This window comes from Dendrobates tinctorius, unplaced genomic scaffold (genome assembly GCF_039654945.1).
Source record: "Dendrobates tinctorius isolate UK_male_01 unplaced genomic scaffold, ASM3965494v1 ptg000028l, whole genome shotgun sequence".
Lineage (NCBI taxonomy): Eukaryota > Metazoa > Chordata > Amphibia > Anura > Dendrobatidae > Dendrobates > Dendrobates tinctorius.
In genome coordinates, this window is record NW_027361696.1 from 19,422,021 (window position 1) to 19,440,012 (window position 17,992).

General features: G+C 44.4%; 1 protein-coding gene across 4 annotated transcripts in view; it reads left to right on the forward strand.

Annotated features, from left to right (window-relative positions):
- LOC141085174 (phospholipase A2-like) overlaps window positions 1-17,992 on the forward strand; it is an 87,538-nt gene that overhangs the window by 59,113 nt on the left and 10,433 nt on the right. For 3 of the 4 annotated variants that reach the window (XM_073570375.1, XM_073570376.1, XM_073570377.1), the window contains one exon: window positions 2,947-3,025. In XM_073570375.1, coding sequence (XP_073426476.1) covers window positions 2,992-3,025 — 34 coding nt within the window. In that variant the 5' untranslated portion in view covers window positions 2,947-2,991. Of the gene's footprint in view, window positions 1-2,946; window positions 3,026-15,745; window positions 15,911-17,992 lie in introns of those variants that run through there. The other variant, XM_073570378.1, reaches the window with a different exon arrangement.

Consider the following 17,992-nt stretch of genomic DNA (forward strand, 5'->3'; position numbering starts at 1 on the left):
GGACATCATTAACTTTACCTATATAATTGTCCACTTGGACTGATTCACTGAGAGCACTTTATATATTTTTTTCTACTGGCTAACACGGTACCAAACCACTTTTTCCTTGGACTGATAGTAATAGTGATTTGTTTGTACCCTGTTGTCTGGGGCTGGCCCACTTTATGGGGGTGCTCAGGGCATATGATTATACACCAGTAAAGAGTATGAGAGGCTCAATGTGACCAGTGCCACCTAGTTTCCTACCCCTCGTATTCGACTGGTACTGTGGGCACACTGACTTGTACTGAGGAAAAGAAAGAAAGAACAGAGAGAAAAAGAAAACAGAGAGAGAAAGAAAGAGGGGAAAGAAAGAAATAACAGAGAAAGAAAAAAGGAAGAAGGAAAGAAACAGAGAAAGAAAGATTCTATAAAGATACTACAGCAGCCCGGCTCCCACTGTAGTGCCCACCTGAGCCTCCCGATGCAGGACATATCATGATCCGCTCACATGGCAGGCATCCCGAGTCCACGGTGATCCTGCTGTCCGCGCTGTTGGAGGAGGATACGGTGATGGATCTGAAGCATTCCCTGAAGTGCCTCCATGGTTCCATCACAATCTACTCCCGAAATTAACTCATTTCCAGCCAGTTTCTAGCATGTCACTTCCGGTGGAACGTCACGTGCGAATTTTAAAGTGCTCCTCAGGGCTCCGCCGTGTATTTCTGTGTCCGCGGGAAAAGTAAGCTCCAGCCGGGGCAGTGGGGCAGAATCTCTCTCAAAATCGGGACTGTCCTGCTGGGAGGTATGAATGCTCCCCACCATACACCTTGTACACGTATGGCTCCACATACATCATACACACACGGTTCTGCTTTTTATGCCTCATACACACACGGCTCCGTTCTGTACACCTCGCACACACACGGCTCCACTGAGTACACACATGGCTCCACTCCGTAAACCTCGTACACATGCGGCTCTGCTCCGTACACCTTGTACACACGTGGCCACGCTCTGTAAACCTTGTACACAAATGGCTCCACTCCGTAAACCTTGTACACATGCGGCTTTGCTCCATACACCTCATACACACGCAGTTCTGCTCCATACACCTCGTACACACGCGGCTCTGATCCTTACACCTCGTACACACGCGGCTCTGATCCTTACACCTCGTACACACGCGGCTCTGATCCTTACACCTCGTACACACGCGGCTCTGATCCTTACACCTCGTACACACGCGGCTCTGATCCTTACACCTCGTACACACGCGGCTCCGCTCCTTACACCTCGTACACACGCGGCTCCGCTCCTTACACCTCGTACACTCGCGGCTCCGCTCCTTACACCTCGTACACTCGCGGCTCCGCTCCTTACACCTCGTACACTCGCGGCTCCGCTCCTTACACCTCGTACACACGCGGCTCCGCTCCTTACACCTCGTACACACACGGCTCCTCTCCGCACACCTCGTACACTCGCGGCTCCGCTCCTTACACCTCGTACAGACGCGGCTCCGCTCCTTACACCTCGTACACACGCGGCTCCGCTCCTTACACCTCATACACACGCGACTCCGCTCCTTACACCTCATACACACAGCTCCGCTCCGCACACCTCGTACAAACACAGCTCCGCTCTGTACACCTCGCACACTCGCGGCTCTGCTCCGTACACCTCGTACACACACACGGCTCCACTCCATGTACACATCTCTGCTCCTTACACCTCGTACACACGCGGCTCTGCTCCTTACACCTCGTACACACGCGGCTCTGCTCCTTACACCTCGTACACACGCGGCTCTGCTCCTTACACCTCGTATACACAGGGCTCTGCTCCTTACATCTCGTACACACGCGGTTCTGCTCCTTACACCTCGTACACACGGCTCCGCTCCGTACACCTCGCACACACACAGCTCCGCTCCGTACACCTCACACACTTGTGGCTCTGTTCCGTACACCTGGTACACACACACGGCTCCACTCCGTGTACACATCTCTGCTCCATACACCTCACACACACACACGGCTCCACTCCGTACACATCTCTGCTCTGTACACCTCGTACACTTGCAGCTCTGCTCCGTACACCTCACACACTCGAGGCTCTGCCAACATACACCCTGTAAACCCCCCTGACCCCACAAATAAACTTCCCTCATCCAGGACTATGACAGCCAGCACAGACAGCAGAGTCCTGCATAAAACAAGGGCTGATGTGCACAGGACCTGTGATGAGGTCATAGGAGGGGAGGAGTCAGGGTCACATGATATCCGGATTGAAGACGCTACAGATGAGGAGAGGAGCGACTACAGGACCTGTGATGAGGTCACTGGAGGGGAGGAGTCAGGGGTCACATGATCAGGGGGCCCCTGACTACTTCCCACCTGTGTCCTCATCAATTACAGCCTCTTGCATGACTGCAGCACCAGCGTGCAGAGGCTAAATGGCTGCGGGTAGAGGAGCGCATAATGCCGCCCCCTGCTGCCTGCCGCTTCAGCACCTGGCTCAACTTGGCTCATTATAGCTGCGGCCCTGCCCCACAAACTCATTGACTTACATGGCTGTGTGATCTGAGTAATGGATACAAATTGTGCTTGCACACGATTTTATCCTCGGGAAGGCTCGGTCTGAGGAAAAAAGCAGACATTTGCACCGCCCCATAGAATAACATTGGTCTGAGTGTGATCCAATGTTTTGTTGGTCTCGGACCGAAAATACGGCCATGTGAACGAGTCCTCATGAGTCACTCTGCTGTACAACTGAATTTATTGTATGGCTGACTAATGTACAACTGCAATAATAATATTGATTCTACTGCATGAGCGGCCCTGCTGCAAACTGGCATTGCCGAGCTGCTGCTCTGCTGTTGACTGATCCCGCTGTATGACACTATGATGGCCTTTAGTAGCAATATATGTCATAATCGGATTGGTTTATTTCTCACCTTTACAGAATCGTCACCCCGTCTCTGCCTCAGTCTGCTGTGACCGGAAGAACATGGTTTCCTCACAACTCACCCTCCTTGTAATCTGTGAGTACGGCCCTATGCTAGAAAGCGTGTCTCCACAATTCTACAAATAAAGTTTATTGAAGATGAAACACTGCACACAACAACCAATCAGACATCAGCTGCCACTTGTAAACTAATATGAAAAAATGAAAGCTGCTCTGTGATTGGTTGCTATGGTAAGTCGGGCCTAGTAAATAGTAAATTAAGCCATTGTTATTATACATGGTAATCAAACTACTACAGGTATGTAATCTACTGTATCTTGCTTTCAAAAAACTTTATTTACAGCCTGTACATTCAGCACATTGATCTCCTGTAGATATAGAGGACATTGTTCAATTTTCTCTCTTCTGTTTTTGTTTTTTCTCTCTTTCTTTAAAAAGCCACTAGTTGAAGAGCCCAGCGCTGCCCGGGCATAGTAACTAACTGTGGTTAGTTATAGCAAATTATAATTATTCTCCATCCCATAGTCCCATGCCCATATACCCATCATACATATCCACGATCCCATAGTCCCGTGCCCATGTACCCATCATACATATCCTCCATCCCATAGTCGAGTGCCCATATACCCATCACACATCCTCCATCCCATAGTCCCATGCCCATATACCCATCACACATCCTCCATCCCATGGCCATATACCCATCATACATATTCGCCATCCCATAGTCCCGTGCCCATATACCCGTCATACATATCCTCCATCCCATAGTCCAGTGCCCATATACCCATCACACATCCTCCATCCCATAGTCCCGGGCCCATATACCCGTCATACATATCCTCCATCCCATACTCCAGTGCCCATATACCCATCACACATAGTCCATCCCATAGTCAACGATTATGACATCATAATGAGCGGCGAGGCTTGCAACCTATGATGACATCAGCGTCGCCACGGCAACCATTATGACATCATAATGAGGGGCGGGGCTTCATACACACACACACTTTTTCCCCATTATGTAGATAGGGGTAAAATTGTTTGGTGAATTGGAACGCGTGGGGTTAAAATTTCGCCTCACAACATAGCCTAGGACACTCGGGGTCCAGACGTGTGACTGTGCCAAATTTTGTGGCTGTAGCTGCGACGGTGTGGATGCCAATCCCGGACATACACACACATACATACATACATACATATATACACACACTTGAGCTTTATATATTAGATGACTTTTTTTCCATCCCCATAGAAATATAAACTCTTGTTTTTTTTTGTGTGAGATGAGTTGTAATTTTTAATGATTTCATTCCAAGTATGGTGAAAGGGTGAAAAAAATGCCATTTTGCCTTTAGTTTTGGGGTTTTGCTTTTACTGGTGAAAATTACCAGGTAAGATGATTCTCCAGGTTGGGACGATTTCGACGACACTAAACTTGTATAGGCTTTTTTTTAAATATTAAAATGGTTAAAAAACCAAAAATTCAGAAATTTGTTAAAAAAAAAATCTTATTGCCATGTTCTGAGATCGGTAGCATATTTATTTTTCGTTGATGGAACGCTGTGAGGGCTTGTTTTTTTTGTCCTGAGCTGATGTGTTTATTGAGACCATTTTAAAATTTCCTGGTAGACGGCTGCGCTGACTTTGGTCTTGATAAAACACAGTGAACCTAAACCAGCACATGACATGGCTCATCAAGCCATCACTGATTGTGGGTACTTCACATCAGATCTTGGAAATCAATGTCCCAGAGTCTGGAGGAAGAGTGGAGAGACAAACAATCCAAGCTGCTTGAGGTCTAGTGTGAAGTTTCCACAGTCAGTGATGGTTTCGGGAGCCATGTCACCTGCTGGTGTAGGTCCACTGTGTTTTATCAAGACCAAAGTCAGCGCAGCCGTCTACCAGGAGATTTTAGAGCACTTCATGCTTCCTTCCCTCTGCCAGCAAGCTTTTTGGAGATGGAAATTTTATTCTCCAGCAGGACTTGGCACCTGTCCACACTGCCAAAAGTACCAATTCCTGGTTTACAAACAACAGTATCACTGTGTTTGATTGTCCAGCAAACTCTCCTGATCTTAACCCCATAGAGAATCTATGGGATATTGTCAAGAGGAAGATGAGTGACACCAGACCCAACAATGCAGACGAGCTGAAGGCTGCTATCAAAGCAAACCGGGCTTCCATAACACCTCAGCAGTGCCACACGCTGATCACCTCCATGCCACGCTGCATTGATGCAGTAATTGATGCCAAAGGAGCCCCGACCAAGTATTGAGTGCATTTACTGAACATACATTTCAGTAGGCCAACATTTTGAATTTTAAAATAATTTTTTCAAGCTGGTGTTATAAAGTATTCTAATTTACTGAGATAATGACTAGAGATGGGTGAACCCGAACACTAAAGTTCGGCGTCAGTACCGAACACCTACTGTTCGGGCACGAACACCAAACACAGACTTCAACAGGAAGTTCATGTTACTGTTTGGGTATGGCTGCCCAAACACCAGGTGTTTGTTGCACTGTCATGTGTATGGCAGCGCGGCAAACACCGCTTCTGATCGGCGGTGAAATCATCCCTGCCGGTCAGAGAGCAGCAGTTCAAACGCTGTCAAAAGACAGCTTGAGCGCTCAGCTGTGATCGGAGTTATAAAGTTTACCTCCAGTCACTGGTGTCAGCTGATGGGACTACTGATCCCATCATCTGACACCTGCTACCACTAATTATAGTGAGAGCAGGAGCGGCGGATGGTAGTATTCATTAGCCGTTCCTGCAATGTAAATAATTAAACAAAAAACAAAAAAACGGCATGGGTTCCCCTCAGCTGTCAGCTTCAGAAAGGCTATTTATCAAGAATAGAGGGGTCCCCATAATGTTTTTTTAAGTTATTTAAAATAAATAATTAAAAAAACAACATGGGATTCCCCCATTTTTGACAACCAGCCTTGCTAAAGCAGACAGCTGGGGCTGGTATTCTCAGGCTGGTAAGGGTTCATGGATATTCGCCCCCCCAGCCTAAAAATAGCAGCCCGCAACTGCCCAACAAAGGCACATCTATTAGATGCGCTAATTCTGGCGCTTTGCCCGATTCTTCCCACTTGTAAAGGAAAAAAGAGGGGTCTCCAGCACCAAAAATAGTGAAAAGAGATAAAACTCACATTTATTAGGAAGGTTTTAAAATCATACTAGATGTGTATTTCCTGAAGAAAGTACAGATAGGGCTTTGAAATGGTGCCCGGGCTGCCCCTTTAAAAGAGACTTGCCTGCTGCCCCTGCAAGACTTTCAACTCAGGATCCGTTTTAACTGTGGGTGCCTCTCAGGGTACACTTTGGCCTGTGAGGCCCCTCAGAGTCTGATTTGGTGGGCGGGGCCCCTCCGGGTCTAATTAGGTGGGCGGGACCCCCAGGGTCCGATTTGGTGGGCGGGGCCCCTCTGGGTCCGATTTGGTGGGCGGGGCCCCTCTGTGTCCCATTTTGTGGGCGGGGCCCCTCAGGGTCCGATTTGTTGGGCGGGGCCCCTCAGGGTCTGATTTGGTGAACGGGCCCCTCTCTGGGTCCGATTTGGTGGGCGAGGCCCCTCTGGGTCCGATTTGGTGGGCGGGGCCCCTCAAGGTACGATTTGGTGGGCGGGGCCCCTCAGGGTCCGATTTGGTGGGCGGGGCCCCTCTGGGTCTGATTTGGTGGGCGGGGCCCCTCTGGGTCCGATTTGGTGGGCGGGGCCCCTCTGGGTCCGATTTGGTGGGCGGGGCCCCTCAGGGTCCAATTTTGTGGCCGGGGCCCCTCAGGGTCCGATTTGGTGGGCGGGGCCCCTCAGGGTCCGATTTGGTGGGCAGGGCCACTCTGGGTCCGATTTGGAGGCCAGGGTGGCTCACCCTCTGATTTGTAGGCCAGGGTCGATCAGCCTACAATTTGGAGGCCTGGGTGGCTTAGCCTCCGATTTGGAGGCCGGGGTCAATCACCCTCCGATTTGGGGCCTGGGGTCACTCAGCTTTTGATTTGGTGCGCCGTCCCTTTAAGACTCATTTTGGTGCGGCGGCCCTTTTAGAATCACTTTGGCGCGTCGGCCCTTTAAGAGCCAGTTTGGCTCACTGGGCTTCTAAATCCACTTTGGCGCACATTCTCTCTCAGGGGCATGCGTCATGTGATGAAGTTAGATTTGCATTCGTGCTGTGGGTTTCGCTTTAAGAGCTGAAATGGTTTGGCAGAAACTGTGTCCTGCTGGGGTCATGTGAAGTTCGTAGGCGTTGGCATAGTAACTGGGTGTGCCTACACATATCAATAAGCTTAACTGCCATTTGAATCGCCTCAGGGAATGTTTTCCCTGTGGCAACATTTTCCCATTTCCCATTGAAATGCATTGAGATAGTGCATTCCAATGACGGGAAAAAAAATTTTCAAACGCAAATTGCGCAAAAACTACAAATCCGATCGACACGAAAAATACTTAGCACACCAGTCGTGGCCGCTGGTGTCATGATCCAGTGTTGGATCTGGCAGTATTAAAAGCACAAAGTGAACTTTTTTTACTTTGGTTAAGTTCAAAGGTGTTTTGACTGTCCCCGGTGGTGGTGAGTGGTATCGCACCTTAGCTTTAGCTTTAGGTTAATGTGCACTTAATTATAATTCAGGTGTTGGACTCTATAATTGGGTCTCAGGGTGTTCACTCACGGCTGGTGATATTGATTCTTTCATTTGAGTTGGTGTGAGCCTGGTGGAAGGATGGAGCTGAGGAGGAGTCCTGCGCAGCTTAGCCAGGGGGGACGTGTGTCAGCTATGGTGTCTGGACGAAGGGCTGGCATGGCGTGGTGGAGTCGCAGTGATGGTGTCAGCGGGAAGTGTCTGCATGGTCTGGTGGAGTGGTTACTATGGAGAGTGGCACTCACCATGTGGGACTTGGCTGCTGAGCTGGACTCAAGCATGCTTGACTTCGTGGCAGAAGCTGAACTTATCCTTGGGACTCTGTTATTAAGCTGCAGCAACTGGTGGTGGACTCTGCTCCTAGGCAGCACTATGGTGCAGGATCCTGTTATGGTGATGGATCCGGGTGGAGAAGACGCACACAGGTGGAGGGCTCTGTTGCAGGAGCATAAGCACAGAGCATAAAGCTAAGTGGTGTTTCCCCTGTATTGTCTCTTTCCCTCATGTGTGTTATTAGTGCAGTGGTGGGATTAGTTTCCGCACCGACCTATTCCCTAGTGAGGGTTTAGGTTCAGGGCGAGCTAGGGCGTTGAGGTACGCGTGCGGCGCCCGGTGCGAAACCGGCATAGGGAACGTTAGGAGTGCAGGGACACTGGCTCAGGGGAGCTCAGGAGGTCTCCAATTCCCTTTTCCCTATTGCAGGGCCCACCACTGTTAATGTTTCCCAGGTCCCCCTTATTATTTAAATTTGCCATACTGGAGGTGGGGTTTCCAGAATGTTTATTAACGTGTAATACCTAAATTCGCCAGGTGGAGGCAGTGTATCCATCTGCACGTATTATTATTTAAATTCGCCCCACTGGAGGCGCTGTATCCGGGGTCACGTGTGTTATGGGTTCGCCTTGCGACATCATCTGCGTCCTGACACACGTGATCATGACATTATCACCAGCCGTGAGTGAACACCCTGAGACCCAATTATAGAGTCCAACACCTGAATTATAATTAAGTGCACATTAACCTAAAACTAAAGCTAAGGTGCGATACCACTCACCACCACCGGGGACAGTCAAAACACCTTTGAACTTAACCAAAGTAAAAAAAGTTCACTTTGTGCTTTTAATACTGCCAGATCCAACACTGGATCATGACAGCTGGCTTCGAAACGACACCTCAACAGAGTCTGTGCGTGTAGCGGTTCGGGCCGCATTAATTGCCGAAATCAACTGAATAATAATAAGAAGAATAAGTTAGCAGCGTTCGGATTACAATATAGTTCTTTTTTCAAAAGCACTATAATTAATAAGCCACCATGACAGGCAAGGCTACCTTACGCATTTCAGACAGATATTACATGTCCTTAGTCATAGGTATATCTTATCAAAACTAGGAAGCTTAAATAAATGAATACATGAGGAGACTGCAGAGTGAACACCCAGTTTCAGGTAATTAATTAGCTCCACCCTAGTCAGACCTAAGCAATTAATGCTGCTAAACAAAGCTAACATATAAATAAGAAATATATGTTTGCAGACATAAATGAATACATGCAAGAACAGCAATAAACCATAAATCACAATAGACGTAAATAGATGAGTATTGCAAGAAAAAAAAAAACATATTACATTATATATTGGATATCTGATCTATAATTTAAACCCTTCGGTGCACGAGCATCAAGAAGCAGGATCCATTTAGCCTCAGCTGATAATAGTGCAGCAAACCAATCACCACCTCGCTCCGCTCTGTTAATTCTCTCTATGCCCCTCACGGAAAACGTAGATAGATCACCTCCATGCACTTCTGAGAAGTGTTTTGATAAACCAGAGCTAGGTCTTTTATTGCTATTGCGATCAGTAGTCTCCACAGGGGCAGAAGCAGAAATATGTTCAGCTAATCGTTTCTTTAACTTACGTGATATACAACCAACATAATATTTGCTGCATGCTTCACAGCTAGCTAAATACACTACATAAGTTGTTGAACAGTTTATAAATGTTTTTATCTATTTTACCATTATTATCCGAAAACTCTTTACAGTTAGCCATATATCTGCACAGATTACATCTGGAGGTACCACACCTAAATGAACCTACTGTGCTGAGCCACATATTACTGCTTCTAGGGGTGATAAACACACTTGGTGATAGCAAATTGCCCAGATTTGTGGATTTTCCAGCTGCAAAGTTCACACCATTTGACAGAATTTCCTTCAGAATTGGATCCTGTTCCAACATAGGTATATATTTAAGAAAAGCCTTTTTTATGTTAATAAAATCCAGACTATATGGGGTAGAAAATGTAAGCTGATTTTTATCATCTGATCCTGGTTCATGATCTTGATTTTTTAGTAGCAATAAATAAAGCCCCCTTAAGAGATTCATTAGAGGACCCTCTCTGTTTTAATCTATCAAATATAACTCCACATTCTGAATGAAAGGAAATTTCAGTCGAACACAATCTACGTGCCCTTGCAAATTCTCCAATAGGTAAATTACGGATGGTATTAGCCGTGTGTGAACTAGTAACATGTAATGTTGAATTACCGCTTGTAGATTTTCTATATAAAGCAGTGGTGACCAAACCTGTCTTATCATCTCCATGTGGAAAAACATCCAAAAAAGGAGCAGAATTTTTATGAATATCCACCTCGAATTTCAAATTTAGGTTATCATTCAGATATCTTTGAAAATCCACACAAGACATCTGTACATCGTGTTGTTAGTACGCCAGATAATCACCAAATCGTCTAAGTATCTGGTGTACCAGCAAATTTTGCCACAAAAAGGGTTAAATGACGAATGAATATGTCTCTTCCCACCATGACATATATAAATTCGCCAAAGATGGTGAAAAAGATGATCCCATAGGGCAACCACACACCTGAATATAAAACTGCTTATTAAAACTAAAAAAATTATGTTTAAGCAGAAAGTCTGCAACCTGTAGAATCTACTCAGTGTGGGAAGCCTCAAAATCCCCATATTGTTCCAAATGGAAAGTGAGAGCTCTGATAGCTAAATGGTGAGGGATATGAGAATATGGGGCTTCAACATCACAGGTAACCCAAATCGAACCTTTGGACCAAGACATATTTGACAGTGCTTGCAATAAGTGTTTCGTGTCTTTGATATAACCCACTGTTCTCTTAACAAATGGCTGCAAAATCTTATCCAGCCAGGCAGATAGTCTCTCTGTGCAAGATCCTATGCCAGCCACAGTAGGACGAAAGGCAGGAAGAAATACCTCTTTATGCACCTTAGGCAGACCATGAAAAATAGCACACACAGGGTTTTCAGACACAAGATAATTAGTCATTTTTGTGTCAAAAATGCCCAAAGCTTCCCCTTCACCTACTAAACATCTTAATTTCCTATTAATTTCTGATGTAGGATCAGCGTCCAACTTTCTGTAAGTATTACAATCTGATAACATACTCTGAATTTCTCTCTCATATAAGGTATTATCCAAGATAACCAGAGAGCCCCCTTTATCTGCAGGGCGGATCACAACATTAGGATTACGTGATAAATCATTTAAAGCCTTTTTCTCAGCTTTTGTTAGATTGTTTACAGCTCCTATGTCAGTAGTTAGAATATCTCTTATTTCCTTCTCCAACACATCCTGAAAGCTATCCATGATGGGAACCCTTGCTGAAACAGGATAAAAGTCTGGATTTGGAGTTTGTATCGGTTTTAGTTCCATAGATTTTACAATCCTCCGATTAGTATCAAGGTCCATCAAGGTTATAGATGCTATCTGTTCAGTCAAAGTCATAGATAGCGGAATAACAGGAAATTCAGACGCTGTATCAGCAATAGATGTTGACATAATAGCAGAATCCGCCACAGATTGATGAAAGTGTTTTTTCACTGCTAACAAGCAGACAAACTTATTGACGTCTTTAATAGTTTGTAACATATTGGCACGAACACTGGGTGCAAGCTTGATTCCTTTCTCCAAATCTGAGTATGAGTACATATATTTGCTGATAGATTAATAACGGAGTAATTAGACACCTCAGACAAAGCCTTTTCTAATATCTGCGGCGATGTGACTGTCTCGTGGAGATTTTTTTTTCTCCCCCTGTGCCATCTCCGTTTTTAGACGTTGACGGTACCCCTAAATTGGGCACTCCAGCAGATGGAGGGGTAGGGGGATTAGTATCCACATCTGAGAGATCAGTAGTATCACCAGCTGTCTCCTGATCTGTAACAAACTCCACTGTTTTATTTGGAGATTGACCCTTCTTGTTCTTAAGAATAGGTTTAATTTTTCTTGGAGACTTCCAATTATAAACTTTATTCGTTTCATAATCAATACAATCAGGTGAAAATTTGCTATGTTTAATACTAATAATCTTCTCCTCTTCTTTATTAATTCTATACAGCAATTTATCATTTTTGGCACTGAATTCAGGGTTCCCAGCAAAATCCTTCAATGAATTATGATATTCCATAATGGATTTTTCCAACTCAATGATCTTATTAGGGTATGTGCACACGGTGCGGATTCTGTTGCCGTTCCACAGCTGCGGGTCCGCAGCAGATTCTGCTGCGTTGTACAGTACCTTTATTTCCTATGGAAATAAAAAAAAAAAGCTGTGCACATGCTGCGGATTTTTCCGCGCGGTTTTGCTGCGGTTTACAATCCCCAGCATGTCAATTGTTTGGTGCAGAAACGCTGCGGTTTTACACCTCATCCATTATGAGGTGTAAAACTGCAGGGCAAAACCGCAGATAAACCGCAGGACTTTTGTCCTGCGGATTTACCTGCGGTTTTCTCAACAAAATCCGCACACCCAAAAAACTATGTGTGCACATAGCCTTAGTTTCCTCTTTAATAATAAGTTTCATTAGTTGCAATGAACAATCCGTAAGAATTTTATTCCATTCAGTCATAAATGACTCTGGAAAAGGATATGTTGGCATTTTCCTGATTCTCAGACCTCTAGGGATCACTGATCTATCAACATATTTTTGCAAAATAGTTGAATCCCACCAGGTCCTCAGTTTTTGTTGCATAGTTTTTTCCAGATCAAAGAAAATATTATCCAAATCTGTGCCAGCTGAATAATCAGAATTAGATTAGTTGGAGAACATAGAATCCAGTTTTTTAAGTCTATCCTCATTATTAAACAAAACCTTTGTGGTTAAATCCATGTTGAAAGAATGCAGCGAAGGAAGAGGATAATCGCCCAAAATCTAACTGCACACAGGTATTTTCAAAACACCGCACACTGACACAGAGGCAAGAAAAAACCGCCAGAAGTAAATGGCAAAAAAAGAGGAAAAAATATTCTGCCGGAGATGGCATAGGGCAGGGAAGAGGCACAGTGGGAGAAAAAAGAATCCCCAAGAGACAGTCACATTGCCGCAGATATTAGACAAAGCTTTGTCTGAGGTGTCTAAATACTCCGTGATTAATCTATCAGCAAATATATGTACTGATACTCAGATTAAAGTGTTGGAGAAAGGAATCAAGCTTGCACCCAGTGTTCGTGCCAATATGTTGCAAACTATTAAAGACGTCAATAAGTTTGTCTGCTTGTTAGCAGTGAAAAAACACTTTCATCAATCTGTGGCGGATTCTGCTATTATGTCAACATCTATTGCTGATACAGCGTCTGAATTTCCTGTTATTCCGCTATCTATGACTTTGACTGAACAGATAGCATCTAAAACCTTGATGGACCTTGATACTAATCGGAGGATTGTTAAATCTATGGAACTAAAACCGATACAAACTCCAAATCCAGACTTTTATCCTGTTTCAGCAAGGGTTCCCATCATGGACAGCTTTCAGGATGTGTTGGAGAAGGAAATAAGAGATATTCTAACTACTGACATAGGAGCTGTAAACAATCTAACAAAAGCTGAGAAAAAGGCTTTAAATGATTTATCATGTAATCCTAATGTTGTGATCCGCCCTGCGGATAAAGGGGGCTCTCTGGTTATCTTGGATAATACCTTATATGAGAAATTCAGAGTATGTTATCAGATTGTAATACTTACAGAAAGTTGGACGCTGATCCTACATCAGAAATTAATAGGAAATTAAGATGTTTAGTAGGTGAAGGGGAAGCTTTGGGCATTTTTGACAGAAAAATGACTGATTATCTTGTGTCTGAAAACCCTGTGTGTGCTATTTTTCATGGCCTGCCTAAGGTGCATAAAGAGGTATTTCTTCCTGCCTTTCGTCCTACTGTGGCTGGCATAGGATCTTGCACAGAGAGACTATCTGCCTGGCTGGATAAGATTTTGCAGCCATTTGTTAAGAGAACAGTGGGTTATATCAAAGACACGAAACACTTATTACAAGCACTGTCAAATATGTCTTGGTCCAAAGGTTCGATTTGGGTTACCTGTGATGTTGAAGCCCTATATTCTCATATCCCCCACCATTTAGCTATCAGAGCTCTCACTTTCCATTTGGAACAATATGGGGATTTTGAGGCTTCCCACACTGAGTAGATTCTACAGGTTGCCGACTTTCTGCTTAAACATAATTTTTTTATTTTTAATAAGCAGTTTTATATTCAGGTGTGTGGTTGCCCTATGGGATCATCTTTTTCACCATCTTTGGCGAATTTATATATGTCATGGTGGGAAGAGACATATTCATTCGTCATTTAACCCTTTTTGTGGCAAAATTTGCTGGTACACCAGATACTTAGACGATTTGGTGATTATCTGGCGTACTAACTCACAACACGATGTACAGATGTCTTGTGTGGATTTTCAAAGATATCTGAATGATTTAACCCCCTAAATTTGAAATTCGAGGTGGATATTCATTAAAATTCTGCTCCTTTTTTGGATGTTTTTCCACATGGAGATGATAAGATAGGTTTGGTCACCACTGCTTTATATAGAAAATCTACAAGCGGTAATTCTACATTACATGCTACTAGTTCACACACGGCTAATACCATCCGTAATTTACCTATTGGAGAATTTGCGAGGGCACGTAGATTGTGTTCGACTGAAATTTCCTTTCATTCAGAATGTGGAGTTATATTTGATAGATTGAAACAGAGAGGGTCCTCTAATGAATCTCTTAAGGGGGCTTTATTTATTGCTACTAAGAAATCAAGATCAGATTTGTGGAGGGATAATCAACCAGGATCAGATGATAAAAATCTGCTTACATTTTCTACCCCATATAGTCTGGATTTTATTAACATAAAAAAGGCTTTTCTTAAATATATGCCTATGTTGGAACAGGATCCAATTCTGAAAGAAATTCTGTCAAATGGTGTGAACTTTGTAGCTAGAAAATCCACAAATTTGGGCAATTTGCTATCACCAAGTTTGTATATCACCCCTAGAAGCAGTAATATGTGGCTCAGCACAGTGGGTTCATTTGGGTGTGGTACCTCCAGATGTAATCTATGCAGATATATGACTACTTGTAAAGTTTTTGGATAATAATGGTAAAATTTATAAGATAAAAACATTTATAAACTGTTCAACAACTTATGTAGTGTATTTAGCCAGCTGTGAAGCATGCAGTAAATATTATGTTGGTTGTACATCACGCAAGTTAAAGAAACAATTAGCTGAACATATTTCTGCTTCTTCCCCTGTGGAGACTACTGATCGCTATAGCAATAAAAGACCTAGCTCTGGTTTATCAAAACACTTCTCAGAAGTGCATGGAGGTGATCTACCTACGTTGTCCGTGAGGGGCATAGAGAGAATTAACAGAGCGGAGCGAGGTGGTGATTGGTTTGCTGCACTATTGTCAGCTAAATGAGGCTAAATGGATCCTGCTTCTTGATGCCCATGCACCGAAGGGTTTAAATTATTGATCAGGTTTGCAATATATAATGTAATATGTTTTTTTTTTTTCTTGCACTACTCATCTATTTATGTGTATTGTGATTTATTGCTGTTCTTGCATGTATTCATTTATGTCTGCAAACATATATTTCTTATTTATATGTTAGCTTTGTTTAGCAGCATTAATTGCTTAGGTCTGACTAGGGTGGAGCTAATTACCTGAAACTGGGTGTTCACTCTGCAGTCTCCTCATGTATTCATTTATTTAAGCTTCCTAGTTTTGATAAGATATACCTATGACTAAGGACATGTAATATCTGTCTGAAACGCGTAAGGTAGCCTTGCCGGTCATGGTGGCTTATTAATATGATTTTAAAACCTTCCTAATAAATATGTTTTATCTTTTTTCACTAATTTTGGTGCTGGAGACCCCCTCTTTTATCCTTTGGATTTGGATTTATAGCGCCAGTTGAACCGCACTGGACATCTCCTGGCATCAGACCACTTATGGACTATATGGACACTGATGTACGGTAGGCAGAATGTTTTTTCCTCTTTTTTTGCTCTTCCCACTTGTATTGTTCTGGCACCTGAACTCTAACTTTTTGTAACTGTTCACCTGAGTCCATCGGACCCGAACATCCAGGTGTCCGCCCATCTCTAATAATGACATTTGAGTTTTCATTGGCTGTAAGCCATAATCATCAATATTAACGGAAATAAAAACTTGAAATAAATCATTCTTGTGAAGAAACCAGATTATATCTTAATTACCCAGACGACTGTTTTGCAAGCCAAGAACAATTGACTTTTTTGTTGTTCAATAAGGCATTGCCATACTATTTTATCCTCACCCTGCGTTGTTTGAGTAGCATTATGCCCACGTTTAACGGGAGAGTGGGCGTTAGGCAGGACGATTCCTGGTCCACATGGTTTCGGATAACAGACTTGGGCGCCCGCCGACCCCTCGTTTCCTCACAATTCTGTTTGTAATGACTCTATAGAATATGAGTTTCATTTTTTGATTTGAAGAACTGAAATAAATTAACTTTTTGATGATATTCTAATTTTGTGAGTTGCACCTGTAAGTATGACCAAGGTTTCAGACCTTACTTAGCCTATTAGGGTTATGTCTCGTTCACTATCATTGTTAGGAAAGGCCAAGTAATGCAAATTTTGCAGCTTTATAAAAACCCAGCCTCCTCTACCCTTGTGCCACAAACAGCAGCCATGGGTTCTTCTAAGCAGCTGCCGAGCACTCTGAAAGTGAAAATGGTGGAGGCTGCAAAGCAGAAGGCTATAAGAAGATTGTAAAGCATTTTTAACTTGCTCTTTCCTAAGTATGAAATGTAATTAAGAAATGGCCATTACCAGTAATAGTGGAGGTCAAGATAAGGTTTGGAAGACCAAGCAAAATTTTAGTGAGAGCTGCTCATGATTGCCATAGAGGCAAAACAGAACCCCCGCTTGACTGCAAAAGACCTTCAGAAAGATTTAGCAGACTCTGAAGTTGTGGTACATTGTTCTACTATTCAGAGACACCTGCACAAATATGGCCTTTGTAACAACCCTGCTGGCATCACTGCATGGTCTCCCATCCCCCACACACCAACTTACTTTCTGCTTCAAGCCATGCTGTGAATTCTGCCTGTTGCCAGCTCTGTGTCTCCAGACTGTGTGTATAGGGGGGCGGCGCCTGAACTCTCTGGTTCTTATGCAGTCTGGGTGCACCTGTGTAATCTGTCCCTGACCAATCACCTGGAGCCCTTGACTATTTAGTTTCGCCACTCCCACTGAAACATGGCCTGTGCAATGTCTATACTCAGTTAGTACCTTGCTGCTGAGGAAGCCAGGCCCTGTTCTGTGTGTCCTCTTCTCTGGAGGATTACTCTAGTCTTGCTTTGTACCTTGTCTGCCTGCCAGGAAGCTGAATATCCTGGCCCTTGAGTCTTGTTCCCAGTGCCTTGTCTGTTCTCTGTCCGCTTGCCAGGAGGCAGAATATCCTGGTCCTTGTGTCTTTGTCCCGGTGTCTCTGTCTGAACTCAGTCTTACCTCTGTTTGTCAGTCTCCTTGTTTGTGGTTCCTTCTCTGCCGTGTCTTTCCTTGTGTCCCCCCTGTCTGTGCATCTGCATCCTCGCAGCTTTATCTGTGCATCTGCATCCTCGCAGCTTTATCTGTGCATCTGCACCCTCGCAGCTTTATCTGTGCATCTGAACCCTAGCCGCTCTGTCTGCACGGGTCCCTAGCCGCTCTGTCTGCACGGCTCCGCACTCCTGCGGCTCTGCCTGCTCCGTACCTCTGCAGCTCTGCCTGCTCCGCACCTCCTGTGTGAACAGGTCTTAACCCCTCCTTCATATTCCACTCCTTCCTGCCTATATCCATACCTGCACCTCTTGTGTGAACAGGTCCAAACCTCATACACCACTCCCTCCTGCTTACACCTGCTGTGTGAACAGGTTCAAACCTGTTCTCTCATACACCACTTGTTCCTGCCTATACCTGCTGTGTGAACAGGTCCAAACCTGTTCTCTCATACACCACTCGTTCCTGCCTACACCTGCTGTGTGAACAGGTCCAAACCTGCTCTCTCATACACCACTCCCTCCTGCCTATAC